Source organism: Emydura macquarii, unplaced genomic scaffold, assembly GCF_026122565.2.
Source record: "Emydura macquarii macquarii isolate MOO-44397 ecotype Brisbane River unplaced genomic scaffold, CSIRO-AGI_Emac_v2 contig_527, whole genome shotgun sequence".
In the NCBI taxonomy this organism is placed as follows: domain Eukaryota; kingdom Metazoa; phylum Chordata; order Testudines; family Chelidae; genus Emydura; species Emydura macquarii.
The window spans coordinates 717,165-732,680 of record NW_027130664.1 but is presented as its reverse complement, the minus strand read 5'-3'; the positions used below and the strand labels follow the sequence as shown (position 1 = coordinate 732,680).

The window sequence follows — 15,516 nt, the reverse complement described above, 5'->3', positions numbered from 1 at the left end:
GTGATGGTGTAAAGCGGGGAGGGAACCGTGCCCTGCAGAATGGGCTGGTGGGTAAGGCACTGAACTGGGAACCAGGACATCTGGATTCAGTTCCTGGCTCTGCGCCAGACCCGTGTGACCTCAGGTGAGACCTCGCGTTTCTCTGGGTCTCTGCTCCCATCCGCGCCACGGGGAGGAGAATCCTGCCTTTGGCTGTCGTGTGTCTCGCTCTGTCTGTGCAGCGCCTGGCACAACGGGGGCCCTGTCCTTGGCTGGCACCGCTGGGTGCCACAAGAAGACATGACACGTCAAACATCACCGACCTTTTCTGGGACCTGGGAGCTACTTGGGAGGGAGGAACGGGGAAGGTTCCAGCGCTGCCCCCTGCTTAGAGCAGAGGTGAAGACATGGGCTCTCGCCCTGTCCACGGGCTCCCTGCCCATCACCACAGTATCCTCCTTTCCCGCCCCCCTCCCCGCTAGCCAGGGGGCTGGGCCGAGGCAGCACGGAGCAGGCTCCCCGGCTAACCCCGCTTCCCTGGCGTGTTGCTCAGAGACGCTGGCCGCGGCCCTGCAGCCTCCCTCGGAGCCGCAGGAGCAGGGAACAGCCACGTTTGCTTGCCTGTTGCCTGGGAACTGGCTGCAGCTGCTGCCGGACGGAGGGACAGACGGACCCAGGCGTGACTGACACTCGTGGCACGTTCAGCAGCCGGAGCTGGGGCCCCGCAGCCGGCGTGGCCAGGACGGGGGATGGGAGGAGCAGCGAGCACAGCCCTGCCGCGTGGGAGACGTGGGGCCTGCGCCTCTGGGGCAGCGGATGGTGAAGGAGGCATCGCTGGGCTCCAGCCCCAGACCCACAAGGAAACTGGCACCAAGGCTGCAGGGCCCAGGGAGCCAGGCGGGGGGCACGGTGCTGCTGAGCCTTGGAAGCTGCATCTCCCCACTGCCCCTCCCACTGCGCCCCACGGCGCACGCAGCCCAGCCCGCACCCAGATAGCGGCTGGCGCCAGGAGCTTCCCAAGAGCGACTTTATTTGTTTCTAGCCAAGTGCAACATCACACGCGAGGCAGTTAGTGCAGAGGGAGGCGGGTGGGAAGCAGAGGGAGCCCCCCGCGGCCCTCCAGGAGGCTTGGGGGCTCAGTGCCAGAGAGACACCGGGCAGCGGTGTGGGCACGAAGCCACGCTGCAGCAGGGAGACACCGTTACCAACCGGCGGGGTTCCCCCAAACCCCGCCCCGGCCCCAGGCCAGGGAGAAGAGGGGCCTGTTGGGGAAATCAGGGGGCCCTGGCCCTTGGAAGGGGCAGTGCGGGCGGCAGGAGGGAGGCTGCTGTGGGGCAGCCCCATGGCACAGCACCAGGGGCAGCTGCAGAGTGGGGCAAAGCATTCAGGGCCCCTGCTGCCCCGAGGAAATCCCCATACCCCCATCTCATCGGCGTGGCACCCCACCCCAACTCCGCCATGGCGAGGGGCCTCCGCATGACGGCAGGCACAGGGCAGCGCTGCTGCCTTGGCGTCTCCCGGGGGTGCGTCCGGTGCAGCCCGTGTGCAGAACTGGGCTGTGAGCTCCGAGCAAACTCTGGCCGTAGGGACTGGCGCAGCCTCCCCTGGGATTGCTTCCTCCCGGCCCGGGACACACAGCACGTCCCTGCGGGGCACTGGGCCGCCCCCTACAAACTACAGCGCTGGGGGCCAGGGCGGGCTCTAGCCTGTGCCCAGCGGGCTGGTCTCCTTCCCGCGGCGGCCGTGCGCCTTGCGCCGCTGCTTGGCATCGCGCCTCTCCTGCTCCTTCTTGAGGAAGCTGCAAGACCAGATGCGGGGTGCGGGTTACAGGCTGGGGGGGGGCAGAAAGGGCTCCCACAGGACCCCCCCACGGCCCCTTCCCAGGCTGGGCAGCCCGGCTCCCCTCCCCGTCCCTGCGCCCCCAGTGCCACCTCCCCCGCCCCTACTACCTGAGGCCCCCCTCCCCCGGCACCCCCCCGCGGCCGGAGCCCTTCTGCCGCAGGCGCCCGCCGGGCGAGCTCACCCGTCCCCGCCGTAGTGCTGCAGCACGTGCTCCTCGAAGGCGTCGGCCGCCTCCTCGTCGCCCAGCTCCTGCTCCGCCAGCGCCTCCAGCAGCTCCTCCACGGCCCCCACGAAGTGGCGGAAGCGCAGGCGGTCGTGGGCGAAGGCCCCGTCGGGCGCGAAGGCGCCGTCCAGCTGGGCCGCCAGCCCGGCGTAGTGCTGCCCCCAGCCCCGCCCCGCCATGTAGCCCTGCAGCAGCTGCAGGAACGGCCCCTTCTGCACCGGCGCCAGCTCGGCCCCGAACAGCTCCAGCCCCTCCTGGCGGGCGCAGTCGGCCACGCCCGTGCAGCCCTGGGGCGCCCGGTACCGGTGCAGCCGGGGGGGCTCCCAGAAAACGTTGTGTTCATGGTGCCCGCGCAGCGCCCCCTTCTCACCGCCCGCCCGACGCTGCTTGGCCGGCCTGGGGTCCCACGGCCCCTGGCGCTTCTGGAGCTCGGGCTCCTCCCGCCGCTTCGGGGGCTTGGCACCGGCTGGCTCCCTTCTCTCCCTGCCCCCCGGGGCCCCGTGCCAGCGCCTCCGCTCCTCTCCGGCCTCCTGCCTCTTGTGCCACCCCCCCTCCTTCTGGCCAGCTTTGGGCGCCTCCTGCCGGGGGGGGCGGGACGGCTCCGGGGCTCCTTCGCCTGCCTCGCCGCCTCCCGCGCTGGAGTTTTGTTCCCAGCTCGCCGCCCGCTGCAGTGCCTGCGCCAGCCGCTGCTCCATGCCGGCCAGCTCCTCCCGCAGCTGCTCTGGCTGGCCGGAGCCCTGGGCTCGCTGCAGGGCCCCCTCCAGCTCCTGCCGCATGGAGGCCACCAGCCCCTGCTGCGTGTCCAGCTCCTGGCGCAGCTGCCGCGCCTCAGCCGCCAGCCGCTGGTCGTGGGGCTGCCCTGCAGCCAGCGGCCGCCCGCTCACAGCCTCCCCCTCCAGGCCCTGCAGCTGGTCCCGCAGCAGGCGCAGCTCGGCCTGGGCAGAGCGGTGCGCGTCCCCCTCCTGCTGCAGGGCCTGGCGCAGCCGCGCGTTCTCCCCGGCCAGGCTCTGCTGCTGGCACCCGGCCGACGCCTTCTCGCCCTCGCTCTTCTGCAGCAGGGCCTGGAGCTCATCCTTCTGCGCCTGGGGACGGGGAGGGGTCAGGACAAACGGGACCAAGCCGGGGGGGCGGCAAACGGGGCCGCCCCGGGGCGCTGAGTGCCGCCCGCTGGGAGAGCCGGGTCCTTCCCCAGGGAGGGAGGGGAGTGAACCCCCCGCCCCACGTGCTCTCTGCCCCATCTGCACTGCCCTTCGTCAGGTTCCTCCCGCCCAGATACCGCAACGGCCTGGTGCAGGCTGGAGTCGTGGTGCTCGGCCGGGGCCATCCCAGTGCACGGAGCGGCTCACAGAGCCGGCTGCCAGGTGCCCTGCTGAGCTGCTGCGGCTACGCCTCCCCGCGCCCCCAGCAGCTGGGTGCACTGCCCATGGCAACTGCCTCGGCCCTGGCCCCCCAAGTACCCACTTGCAGCTCCGCCTGCAGGAGCCGGATGTCTTGGTTCTCCTTGGCCAGCTTGTCCAGCAGCAGGCTCATAGAGTGCAGGCTCTGCGGGTCCCCGGCTGGGTCCGGCGGGGGCAGCTGCTGCCCGTCCTGCGAGCGAGGGCGAAAACGTGGCTCGGTGACCGTATGGGGCATGCAAGAGCCTGGACGCCGGGCTTCCCCTCCCAGCTCTGCCCCCACCCAGGCCACCCTGCCCTCCTCTGGGCCTCAGTTTCCCCAGAAGGAGGGAGACCTCACTGCACAGCGCTGGCTCCCCCGGCCCAGCTGCTCCCTGGGGCGGGTGGGGTCTCACTTTAGTATCACGCTGGCCTGTGCCTGGGGAACAGAGCCCAGGAAGCCTGGAGCCCATCCCTCCGGCCACCTGCTTTCCAGGGTCCCTGCTCCCCCCAAAGCCGATGCTGGGGCACCCCCCCATTCAGCAGTGGGGCGCCAAGCTGGTCTCAGGCCTGGAGACCCCCCACGTACCTTCACCCCAGCAACCAGTGGCTGCTGCTGCTCCCCCTCTGGGACGTCCCGGGGTCCCACACTCTCCACGGAGCCTGGCAGGGTGGAAGGAGATGAGATTCGAACAGGCGGCTGCTCTGTGTCCCAGCAGTTCCATGCAGAGCCCCGGGTGTGTCCAAGGCCCTGCCGGAGGCTGCGCGAGTGGGTTACTTTGCAGGGAGCGGTGCCGGAGCAGCGCGGCCAGTTGGTGACGTGGGCAGGGAGTGGGGCTGGTGCTCCGGTACTCACCGTCCCCGGGGCTGTAGATGGCACCTGGGCAGAGAAAGAGGCGGTGAAGGAGATGCCGGTGTCAGCCCCCTGCTCCCCCCCTGCCCCGCCACGGGGTCTCACTCACCCGAGAAGGCCAGAAGCCCGACGCCCAGCAGCGCCAGCACAGCCAGCAGGCAGGGGTTCGCACTGAGCCCACTCTCCTCGCCACCGGTCGCCTCGGCCACACGGCGCTCGGCAGGGCCACTCGGGGCCTGGGGCAGGTCCCGCATCTGCCGCCGGCGCAGACCCTGGGCGTCATCCTCGCTGCTGCTCACCTCCTCTGGCGACTCCTCTGCGGAGAGCGAGGGGAAGCCACTGAGCCAGGCAGCCCCCCACCAACCCCTGGGCCCCCCGCGGAGCCAGGCAGCCCCCCACCAACCCCTGGGCCCCCCACAGAGCCAGGTAGCCCCCCCACTGAGACACAGCCCTGCTGACCAGCCCCCACCAACGAACCAACCCCCCAAAGACGAGCACCCACGGAGCCAGGGCTGCCCCGACACTCAGACGACTCCCCACTGAGCCTGGGGGCACCCGAAACGGGGGCCAGTGCGCCTGCCTCTGGGGTGAGTCCTGCCCGGCACCCCCCGCTGCCCAGCCTAGGAGATGCCGCAGCACCGGCAGGAGCTGCGCAGCTGCAGCTGTAACCCTGGGGCAGGTCAGCCGTGCTGCTCAACGCTGAGCATCTCCAGGAGCCTGCCCCAGGCCAGTCTGCAGCCCCCTCTTCCTCTGGGCCCCCAGGCATGGGGGCCAGCACAGGATCCAGCAGGCAGCGCTCCAGGCTGAGCTCCCCAGTGACGCTGGACCCACCTGCTTTGCCGGTGGGCGCGGAGCCCTGGGTGCTGGTGCCAGAGCCCAGCTCGGGGTCGTCGGAGCCGAGTCCTTCCTGCGCCTGGGTCTCCAGCGCCTCGCTGCCCGGTGCGCCAGGCCTGGGGGAGGCTGCTGGGCTCAGGGTCCCCCGGGGATACTCCGCAGAGTCCTGGGGACAGAGATGCCATCAGGATCCATGCTCTGCTCACCCCCACGTGCTCCTGCCAGGACGCAGGCAGGGCACCTGGGCCCAGCGAGCAGCTCTGCAAAGGAGACCCACGGGGAGGGTGTGGCTCACCACGACCGGGCAGGTTGGGAGCCCTGGGCTGGGCTGGAGGGTCCTGGCTTTGCAGCAGAGCCCCGCAGCAGCAGGGATTCACTTGCTGCCTGGCCTGGCCTCGCTCCTGGGGCTGTGCAGGCCCAAAGCTAACGGGAGGACGGGCCTGAACATCTAACGGCCGCGTAATTACACAACCCGCCGGCAGGGCAGCATCTCCACCTACCCCACCGAGGGGAACAAACATTTCACCCTGGGCTCTGCCGGGCAGCAGACATTGAACACGATTCAGGCTGGAGGCTGAAGCTGGACAAGTTCAGCCTGGAACTGAGGCGTAAATATTTAACAGTGGGGGAATAACCCGAGCAGCCGAGCAGGGGACGTGCCGGACTCTCCATCGCTGGCAGTGCTTCACTGGCGGGCGGCTGGGTTTGAACAGATCTGCTCTAGGAGTGACGGGGGGCGAGTCTCTGGCCCCTGCGATATGGGGTGGGAGGGGGGTCAGACTAGATGATCACAATGGTCCCTTCTGGCCTTGGAATCTGTGACCCACCCCACCCCCAGCGACTGTACCTCGAACTCAGCCTCCTCGGGGCTGGGGGATGTGCTCAGCCTGGGGACTTCGCTCTGCCTGCCGGGCGAGGCTGGGGAGAGACGCGTTGTTAGCGGCCACCGGCCCAGGGCAGCGAGCAGGGAGCCCCAGGCCTGGGGAGGGGGCTGGTGTCTCCTGCCGGGAGCTTATGCCCTTCTTGCCTGAGGCAGAAGCCCTGATGGGCTCCTCAGAAAGTCCCCCCTTTCCCCCCAGCCAAGGGAGGCCTCGGGGATCCTCACCCTCAGCCCAAAGGGGAACAGAGAAGGAGAGCTGGGAACCAGCCAAGAGCAACCGGGGGAGGCACCTGTAGCAGGCAGTGAGCGTGGGATGGGACAGGGAGATGGAGAGCAAGAGGGGCCGGACACGGCCAGGGAGGCTGGGCGGCGAGAAGCCAGGGGCAGATAGCGCGGGGGGGGGGCTGGGCGGCGGGAAGCCGGGGCAGATAGCGCGGGGGGGGGAAGGGGGGGAGCTGGGCGGCGTGAAGCCAGGGGCAGATAACGGGGTGACTGCGCTAGCGGGGCTCATCCCGTCTCGGTCACATTCACGTGCCCATGTGTGCATCCCGGATGCCTTCCCCTTTGGGGTGGGCGTCTCCTGCTGGCTCCTCGTCCGCTGGCATCTGGGCGGCTGCCCCCGGCTCTGGGCCCATGGTTTCCACGGGCAAACCCTGGAGACACAAAGGGCAGGTCACACCCGTCACTACCTGCCCCCCACCACCCGCCAGGCACAAAGGGCAGCAGAGAAGATCCTTTCAGATCCCCCCACCTCTCCCAGCAAGACAGCTGCCCCAGGACATTTGGGGCTCGCGGTTTGGGCCCCCCCATCCCACCAGCCCAAAGAGGGGGACGCACGAGAGCCCTCGCCCTAGGGCAGGCGGCTCGGAGTCATCCCTCGGCAGGTTCCCGAAGCCGCTGAGCAGGAGGCAGCATCAGCATCTCCCCCTCCCCCCGAAGGAGCCGGGATGTAGGGAGAGCTGGAAAACAGGGTGTTCAGAGAGCTACCTCCCCCCTCCCCCAGCTCGGCCAGGGCAGGATCTGCCCCTCCCCCCGCGCGCCCCTTAGCCCAGAGTCTCGCTCCGCACCTCGGAGCCTGCGATCACCCAGCTGTTATCCGAGTTCTCAGCCATTCCTGCTCCTGTCCCAGGAGAACCGGGATCCCACCTGCTGGGAACAGAGGTGTCAGTGCTGGGGCAGCTGGCGGGACCTCGCCTACCCAATCTGCAGCACGGGGGGCGAGGGGAGAGACACCGCCTGGTGTAGAGGAGCTCCTGACGCCCCTGGACAGGGACTCTGCATGCCCTGGGTGCCCGGCTGCAGGCTCTGCCCTGGGTGATTTGACTAGCAAAGCGAAATTTGACTAGCAAATGGAAACAAAGAGGCGCCTTGGCTGTGCTTCCAGGCAGCTCGGCCTCCCAATGGGAGTGGGACTGCCGCGCTCCCGCTGGCCAGGGGGAGCCAGGGACAAAACTCACTCACACTCTAAGCACCGGGGATTATTCTCCACCCGCTCTCGGAGCTGGGAATAGGGCCAGGAGGCTGAGCTGCCAGCCCCAGCTGCTCTCACCACTAGTCCCCTCTCCTTTGCAGGGCCCATGGGGTGAGGGTGTCTGCAGCACCCCCATGTGTGTTTGGCACCGTCGGTAACAGAGATCCCTGAGCCCCCAGCCAGGCGGGGTGGGGGGAGGGCAGCCCCACTCCCAGGGTCGGTGCTGAGGGCTGGAGATCAGAGCGGGAGGAAGTGGGGCTCTGGGCCCGCTGCTCCCCAGATTTTGCTTATTCCCTGCACAGCTGCAGAGCAGCCTGGCCCCCTGAGGCAAGGGATTTGCAGTGGGGGAGGAGGGGGGATTCCCAGCTGGCACCAAACATGGTGCATGGGGCCCCAGGCCCTGCCTGGCAGCTGGGCCCTGCACAGAGCTGAGGGGACTAAGCGCAAAGAAGGGGGGGGTCCAGGCCCCCAGATGCCCAGGTTCTTTGCAGATTCAGACTGGGACTGGGGCGCCCCCTGCCCCTCTCTGAGCTCCCTGCCCTGGGGGCTTAGCCACAAGGTTCTTGGATTTAACCCGGGAGCTTCGTTCCCACCTGGACCAGACCTCACTCCACCTGCCCCTGCAGTGATGTCACAAAGCCAACTCCATGACATCACCGTGTTTCCATGACAACAAGATGAAAAGCTGGGCTGGGAGGCTGCCCTTAATAGACACCCTTGTGGCAAGCGGGGGCGGGGGCTAGTAGCCAGGACTCCTGTGTTCTATCCTAGCCCTGGGTTACAGAGGGAGGGGCTGACACCTGGGTTCTGTTCCTGGCTGTGCCACAAACTCACTGTGTGCCCTTGAGGGAGACCCTGCCTCACCACGTGCCTCAGTTTCCCCATCCGCACAATGGGGATAAAGATCCTGCCCGTCCTGGCACTCCTGAGGGGGGCAGGGCACCGTGTCCTCAAGAGAAGCAGGAAGTGCCCCAAGGTGATGAAAGGCAGGAAACGCTGCAGCCAGGCCCTGCAGGATGGGGCCACCCCAAGGGGGGAGCCAGCCCCACTGCTGCCATCTGGGAGAGTCCACAGCATCCAGGAAGAGGGGGGGCAGCCAACACGCATGAACCAATCTTCCTGCAGCGCTGCCCATGGCCCGTCTCCCCACACCACCGAGCCCCCCATTTCCCCCATCCTGTTCCCCACAGCCCAGCTCCTCTTCCCCCCCTCCCCCACCACCCACACCAGCTGCAGCGCGGAAAGTGACCCTGGCGCGCTATTTTTAGCTGCTTTTAATGCCGTTTAGCAGGTGGAGGCAGGGCCCGGCCCTGGGGCCCGTCTGCCCAGCCTGCTCCCGGTGGAGAGGGCAGCGCCCACAAGGGGCCCCTGGGCAGGGCTCGGGGGGTGCGTGCACGGGCCATCTCCTGCCCCCCTCCCCGGCGCTGCATGGCATTGGCCGCCCTCTCGGCCGGGAGCCCCACAGGCAGGAAGCAGCAGAAACCCGTTGGCAGGAGCCGTGCGGGTGAGGCTCTCCCCGGGGAAGCCCTGGCAATGGGAGCTGGGGCCTGGCGGTGGGGGAGCGACGGGGGTGCGCGGGCTGGGAACGGGACACGGGCAGCGCAGGGAGCCCAGGGGATGAGCCTGGGCCACACTCGCGCCCTGGGCCCCGCGGGGCCAATGCGGGCTGGGAGGCGCCTCCATGAGCCCCTCGACGGAGGAGGCAGCAGCTAAAGCCACCGAGCGCCCAGCGCGGCTCTCGGCATTGCCCGGCCCTGGACCCCCCGGCCAGGCAGGGTCCCGCCCGCCCCTCTGCCCAGCTGGCAGCGTGGGGCTGGACCCCGGGACATCTGCTCACATCCCCCCACGCTCACTCCGCCGGCTGCATGCCAGGCCCCCGGGCAGCTCCCCACGGTCGCTTAGCCCCAGGACCGTCCTGCACCCGCCCGCCCCCCGCGGGGCCAGCCGTACCCCCTGGCCAGGCCACTGAGCGGGACGCAGGGCGGCACCCCGGGACCAGCCACCGCCCCAAGGCCCCCACCTGCGCGAGCGATGGATGCGGGGGGGGGGGGGCCCGCACCCGGGCACTGACCTGTTCCGGGCCCCGCGGGAGACGGGGGCGCTGGGCCGGGGGGGGGGGCACCTGGTTCTGGCTCCCGGGGGGGGTCCCGGCGCCGGCGCGTCCCAGCAACTTTGTATCGAACTTCGCCAGCAACTCGCTACATTCCGGACGGGGGCGGGGCGCGCCTGAGCCGCGGAGCCAATCACGGAGCCCGGGGGGGCGGCGCTGCTCGCAGCTGTCGGGGGGCCGTGGGCCCAGCGCTGAGTGCTCGGGGCAGCCCGGCCTCCCCCCGCTCCACCAGCGCGGCTTCGCTGCAGCGCCGGCCCCAGGCCCAGGAAGGCGCGGGCAGGGCCAGGAGGAAGGAAAGCACCGTCCTCTGGGTCCTGCCCCCCCTTTCTGCAAAGCCCCCCGGGCAGGGGCCGCCCGCACGCTGCAGAAGTCAGTGAGGCCTCCGTGCCTGGCAGGCAGTGAAAGCCTCTGGCCCTGAGACCTCAGACTCCTAGGCCGCTGCTTTAGCCACTTGCCCCGCAGCAGAGGGGCTCCTGCCAGCGCCAACAGCCCCACAGCGCAGCCAGGGGGCCTGGAGACCTGCCTGCCACCCCGGGTTCCTTGCATCGCTTTAGAGGGACAGCAGCGACCACAGACCAAAGGTGCTGGCAAATCCTGGGCCTCAGACTCTTGCTCGCAGGTGGGAGGCTCCCCTGGGTTTGCAGAGCCAGCTAATATAGGGGGGCACTGCCTGGCACCCTCATAGCAAAGGCTACAGAGCCGAATTTAGTGAAACCGGCCCAGTGCAGACAGACAGACAGACAAGACGGACAGACCCGAGTCTGATTTCAAATCGCTTTATACCTGGACAATACAAAAAGTTTCCCTTTAATGCTCAGACTGTTAAAACGGGGCAAAACTGCGCCCCTGGTCCCGCGGAAAGCTCCGGGAGGTTAGAAACGATTACAAACCACACCAGCAACCACCTACAAAAGGGGAGAAGTCACCAAAACAGCAAGAAATTAACAAAATCAGGAGATTCCCCCAAGACCCCCCACCCCTGCCGGAGAGCAGCGGGGTGCAGCCAGCTCTCACAGCACAGGCCAGCTGCGGTTCTCCAGGCAGTGCCAGGATGGCCCACGGCTACTAAACGTGAGCAGCTGTTAGCCAGCAAGCAGCCCTGCAGCTGGGCACCGGGTGTACGCAGCAGGGCAGCGTGAGCTCGACAGCTACCACGTAGCCCCCGTGGCATGTGCCAACCTGCTCCCAGTGCTTGTTCTCAGCTCAGAACAGCCGCCCTGCCCCGCCCCCGCCCCACCTACCCCACTCAGCCCTTCGGAGCCAGAGGAGGCCCATCCCATCTGCTGAGCCAGACCAATGGGCCCCCCTAGGAGTTGCTTACTCTCTGCTTCAGTGTGGGAGCAGAGAACCCCCAAAACATGAGCCGAGGCCTGGGTCTCCACAGGGTCTGCAAGAAGAAAATGGAGCAGCCGTGCTGCCCGCGCAGCGGAAGGCCCAGCAGAGCAGGGTGCACTTCGGCACAGCGTGGCATGCCTGGGCCCCAGGCATTCCAAAATCACAAGTCAGGCCCCAAAGCAGGAGGGCATCGAACAATGGTGGCTGCAGAGCCTCCCCCAGGCCTCGGGCGCCGCAGCCTTTTGGGGCTGGACGGTGAGTCGGATCTCGCCTAACCCCAGGTCCCGGGCCGGAGTTTTACAGAAGCCCAGCACGCACCACGAGCTGGCAGAGCAGCTCCTCCTGGGAGGCAGGGCAGGGCAGGACACCCAGAGCACGGGGCAGGAGCAATTCCTCGCAGATGCTATTCGTGGGTGATCAGTAGCCAGGAGACTCCACCGCGCACCAGCAGCAGGACAGGAGCGGGCCCGGCTCTGCCAGGGGAGGCAGCTGGGGCTGCACTCTGAGGAGCCTGTGCTGTGTCACCAGCCGAGAGTCCAGACGTCCCAAGTGTAAACACGTGTGCTGCTCAGACACGTGCTGGCGGCCCCGCCACCTCTCCAGCAATTGCACAGGGCTGCCCCGCAGGGCAGAGTGCTGCCAGTGCTGGTGGCTTGGGACAACACCCCCCGCCCCCCCCCACACACACAGGCGCAAAGGGCTCAGCTACACCACCCCACAGCAAGGCCCGACCCACCCACAGCCCTCACTGCTGGGGGCTCTGGAAAGCTGCTCTGGGCTGAGCTCCCAGCAGTTCTAGCAGCCACACCACAGCCCCCCGCCACCAGGACACAGCCCCCCGCCAGCTCCGCCCCGCTTCGACCCAGCAGAGAGCGCGCCGAAGGGCAGCGATTGGGACGGGGACACTCCCTTACTCTGCCCCCCGGACACAGATTGAGGCACTACTTGCTGCTCACAGGCCTCAGAACCCCGATGCGGACCCGCACTCGGGGCTGGCAGGTAACTGGTCTTGCCTCGCCCTCCGACGGACGGGCCAAGTATCTGAAAAGCCCAGGAGCTGCACCAGGCCCAGCCACGCAGACGAGCAAGAGCAGAGAGGAAACGTTAAAGGCAGACACCAGCACACGACATTGCCTCTCGCTCGCAGGGAGAGGGGAGGCTACAAAAAAAAGGGGTGTGGGGGGGGGAACTGGCCCTAAAACCCAGCAGGGATCTGTACAAGGTGAGGGCAGCCTGGCCCCTCCCTAGCTGGGCCCAGCGCCCGCTCAGCCGTCATTGGCCGCCACCAGCTGCCCCAGGCCCTCCCGGATGTAGACGGACTGAATCTCCTTGGTCTTCAGGCAGTAGTCGCAGGCCCAGACGGCCGAGGCCTCGGTGGTGAGTAGCCCGTAGGCATTCTCCGTCATGCCTGTGCATTCCCGGTGGAACCACTTCTGGCAGGAGGCCTCGCACAGGATGGCGTCCTGGTCATCGTTCACCTCGCTGCGGCAGGCCCCGCAGGGGTACACCAGGCCGGGCGGCGGCTGGTGCCCGGAGCTGCCGGCCGCCTTGCTGGAGGGCGGGAGGCTGTTGGCTTCGGGGGTGCTGCTGCTCCGGCCGGCGCTGTTGGGGGCGAAGCTGGGCTGGGCCCCGTTAACCGCAGCCGGCGAGCCTGAGTGCTGTTCCTGGCTGAAGGTGCTCGGAGGGGGATTGAGGTTCTTGCCCCCGTCCTCTCCTCCAGCCGGGAAGCCGGGGTCTGCCCCAGGGAAGGGGCTGGTGTTTGGGGGCAGGTTCTGGCTGGGCCGCTGCATGGGAGACTGTCCAAAGAGGTTAGCTGGCTGGCTGAATCTCGGGGCCATGGGGGGGCCGCCAGGGGGATTCAGGGCAGGCCCTGGTCCCATGTCTCCACGGGGAGGCTGCCCCATGGTGGGGGAGATCATGGGCCCAAAGCCCCCCACCGGCCCCTGTATGAGCTGCCCAGTGGGGGGGCTGAAGTTCTGTCCAAGGGGCTGGTTGAAGGGCTGGCTGGGGAAGCTCATGGCGCCAGGCTGCACGTAGTTGGGGTTCTGGGGGGGCATGCTGAAGGCTGGGCCCATCTGGCTAGGGGTGAAGGGGGGTGGCTGCCTCCGCATGGCCTGGGGCCCCCCTCCGTAGCCCGGTGGCACCTGGGACGTCATGCCCCCCTGCATGCGGAAGTTCCCAAAGGGCACAGGGGTGCCGAGGAACGGGGCCGATGAGGCCCCGACTTTAGGTGCCCCAAAGTCATCTTCAAAGGGGTTGGAGGCCACCAAGTGGTCGACCATTGGAGTTGGGGGTGGGGCGAACTCCGAGAGATGGGAATAGGCAGGGCCCTGTGGGGAAAAGGCAGAGGCGTTAGTGTGGGGCTTGGCCGTGCGGGGCAGGGGCGGGGGCGGGGCAGGGGCAGGCAGCACAGGGCCCATGAGTTCCTTTGCACAGCCTGCCAAGGGGCGGCTGGAAGCTGCCTCTCCAGGATCCCCAGGCACTGGGGGAGGGAAGGTGAGGCCTGGCTGGAGCAGAGACCTGGGCTCCTGGCGCCATCCGTGGCCACTGAGGCACTGGGACAGTCTCCATCCACGGGGCGTGGGGGGTCCTTTGGCCCCGATGCAGGGCCAGTTCCCCTCCTCTTATCACACACGCCGCAGGACGCTCCGAGCGGCACCAGCTACCCAGCCCCAGGGTTTGGCTCCAGCCTGCAGGGGTGAGGGTCCCGCAGGCTGTCTGTGCCGCAAGAACCTTCTGGGGCTCTGCACCCGGGTGCCGTCATGCTCTCGTGTCACTGTGCTGAGCTCTGCCCTCCTCTCCCAGCGTCTGAACGCACCCGGTCCCTGCCGTGCCCCTACCTGAGTGTTGGATTTGCGCCGTTTCTTTTCAGGACTCTTCATTTGCAGACCTGTGAGGGGAAGCACGGGCAGCGTCGGTGAGTGCAGTCAACCCTGGCACGGCTGGAAGACAGCTCGACCCCACCCAGGGGGGAAATAAAGAGCAGCACAGCCCCCCACGTCCACTGTGCTCCCTCTCTCCAGCCACCCCCAAAACCCTCTTCTCCCACGAAGCCTCGCTGGTCTCACTCCCGCACTGCGCCCCGGGCAGGGAGCAGGAGAGCCTCATGGCCTGAGAAAGTCACTGGTAACTCGCCTCCAGGGAGCGCAGCGCAGCGCAGGAAGTGCGGGCACCTCCACCTCCAGGGCTGGCGCAGAGGCTGCACCCCCTCGAACACAGAGCCGCAGCCAACGCCCCCGTTCTCAGCGGGATGCAGCGTGGCTGGTCTCGCTCCCGAGGGCGCCCCAAGGAGCTCCCTTCCCCACACCACAGGCACCGCCCTCGCCAGCACAGGTCAGCCCATGGGTAGGGAGAACCGGAGGGGACGGATGCTGCACCCCAGCACCCTGCGCTGCAAAACGCCGGCCGGGGGAGGCCAGGCAAGACTCGGGCCTGGATCAGCCCCAGCTCCCCCCGGCCTGCAGTCCTAACACACCCACTGCGAGCAGCAGCAACGCCAGGGAGGGACCAGACCCGCCGGGAGCGCGGCAGGGCAGGGCAGGGACCCCGGCCCGGGGTCTCCGTGCAGAGCAGCTGGCGCGGGGCCCAGCCCCCCGCAAGGCCCGGCCAGAGGAGGAGGAGGGGACCCTACAGAGCCAGCGCCCCTTGTCCCGGGCCCGGCCCAGCACGTGCCAGCCAGGCAGCAGCAGCACACCTCCCTGCCAGCGCCACACCGCCCGCCGGTCCGCCAGACCCCCACATCGCCCCACACCTCATCGCGCCCGACTCCCCGCCGCCGCCCGCCGCCCCCTTCGGAACAGCCCCAGATCCACCGTCCCCGCGCCGCCGCACCTCCAAACCCCAGCCCCCCCCCGCCCCCCACTACTCCCCCCGCCCCCTGCAGCTCCCCACTGCCCCATCCCCCACGTGCCCCGCCCCCGGCTGCCCCCATCCCCCGCAACCGCCCCCCCCCCCCCCCCCGCGCTCACCTGCCTTCCCCTGCTTCCTGCCGGGCCCCCCGGCGGGGCCGCTGCCCGGCGGGTTGGGCGGTCCCGGGGGGGGCGGCGGGGCCGGGACGCCTCCCTCCAGCTTCTCGGGGTGCGGGGCCGCCATGGGGGGCCCGGGGCTCAGAGCCGGGGGGGCCCGGGGCTCAGAGCCGGGGGTTCCCGGGCTGCGCCATCGCCCCGCGCGGGGGGACCGGGAGCTCCGCGCTGCGGCTCCGGCCCGCACTCGGGGGGAGGGGGCCGCTGCACCGGAACCGGAAACTGCCCGGGCCCTACCACCGGGGGAAGGGGGACAGCTCACAGCCGGGTGCTACCACTCCCGGTGCGGGGGAGGGGCAAACCATTCCAGATGGGAAAGGGGGGGATGGAACAGACCATTGTAGCTCTGGGGGAGCCGGGTTTGGGGTCTTCTGCTCCCCCCAGCTGGAGTCGCCCCAGGGGTCCCCGGACTGGTGCCAGGCAGGCCGAGCCCCGCCCCCCTGTGGGACGCCCCTAGCCCGGGCCCTGTCCAGGGGGCTGCAGGGGGTCTAAGCCCCCAGAAGCCAGGCGCTCAGCTCCCCTCTTGCCCCCAGCCGGGCAGGACACCCCCCCACACACTCTGCCAGGCTGCCTGCCTCCCCCAGCCCCTGCTGA

General features: G+C 68.9%; 2 protein-coding genes across 3 annotated transcripts; both read right to left on the bottom strand.

The window, feature by feature from the left end:
- Positions 1 to 1,006: 1,006 nt before the first annotated feature.
- Positions 1,007 to 9,609, bottom strand: PBXIP1 (PBX homeobox interacting protein 1). 2 transcript variants are annotated; one of them, XM_067539212.1, is made up of 11 exons: positions 9,527 to 9,609; positions 7,052 to 7,133; positions 6,520 to 6,637; positions 5,952 to 6,022; positions 5,102 to 5,270; positions 4,380 to 4,586; positions 4,274 to 4,297; positions 4,007 to 4,080; positions 3,506 to 3,631; positions 2,003 to 3,126; positions 1,007 to 1,777 (listed from the first exon to the last, which is right to left on the bottom strand). In XM_067539212.1, exons 2-11 carry the CDS (start codon positions 7,094 to 7,096, stop codon positions 1,681 to 1,683), a joined length of 2,055 nt encoding a protein of 684 aa, XP_067395313.1. In that variant the 5' UTR covers positions 7,097 to 7,133; positions 9,527 to 9,609; the 3' UTR covers positions 1,007 to 1,680. The 2 variants fall into 2 exon arrangements, with proteins under 2 accessions (XP_067395313.1, XP_067395314.1); XM_067539213.1 differs by having other exon boundaries at positions 7,052 to 7,130.
- A 140-nt stretch (positions 9,610 to 9,749) lies between these two features.
- PYGO2 (pygopus family PHD finger 2) lies at positions 9,750 to 15,409 on the bottom strand. Its single transcript, XM_067539222.1, has 3 exons — positions 14,869 to 15,409; positions 13,741 to 13,790; positions 9,750 to 13,230 (listed from the first exon to the last, which is right to left on the bottom strand). Exons 1-3 carry the CDS (start codon positions 14,990 to 14,992, stop codon positions 12,166 to 12,168), a joined length of 1,239 nt encoding a protein of 412 aa, XP_067395323.1. The 5' UTR covers positions 14,993 to 15,409; the 3' UTR covers positions 9,750 to 12,165.
- Between the last annotated feature and the right edge of the window lie 107 nt (positions 15,410 to 15,516).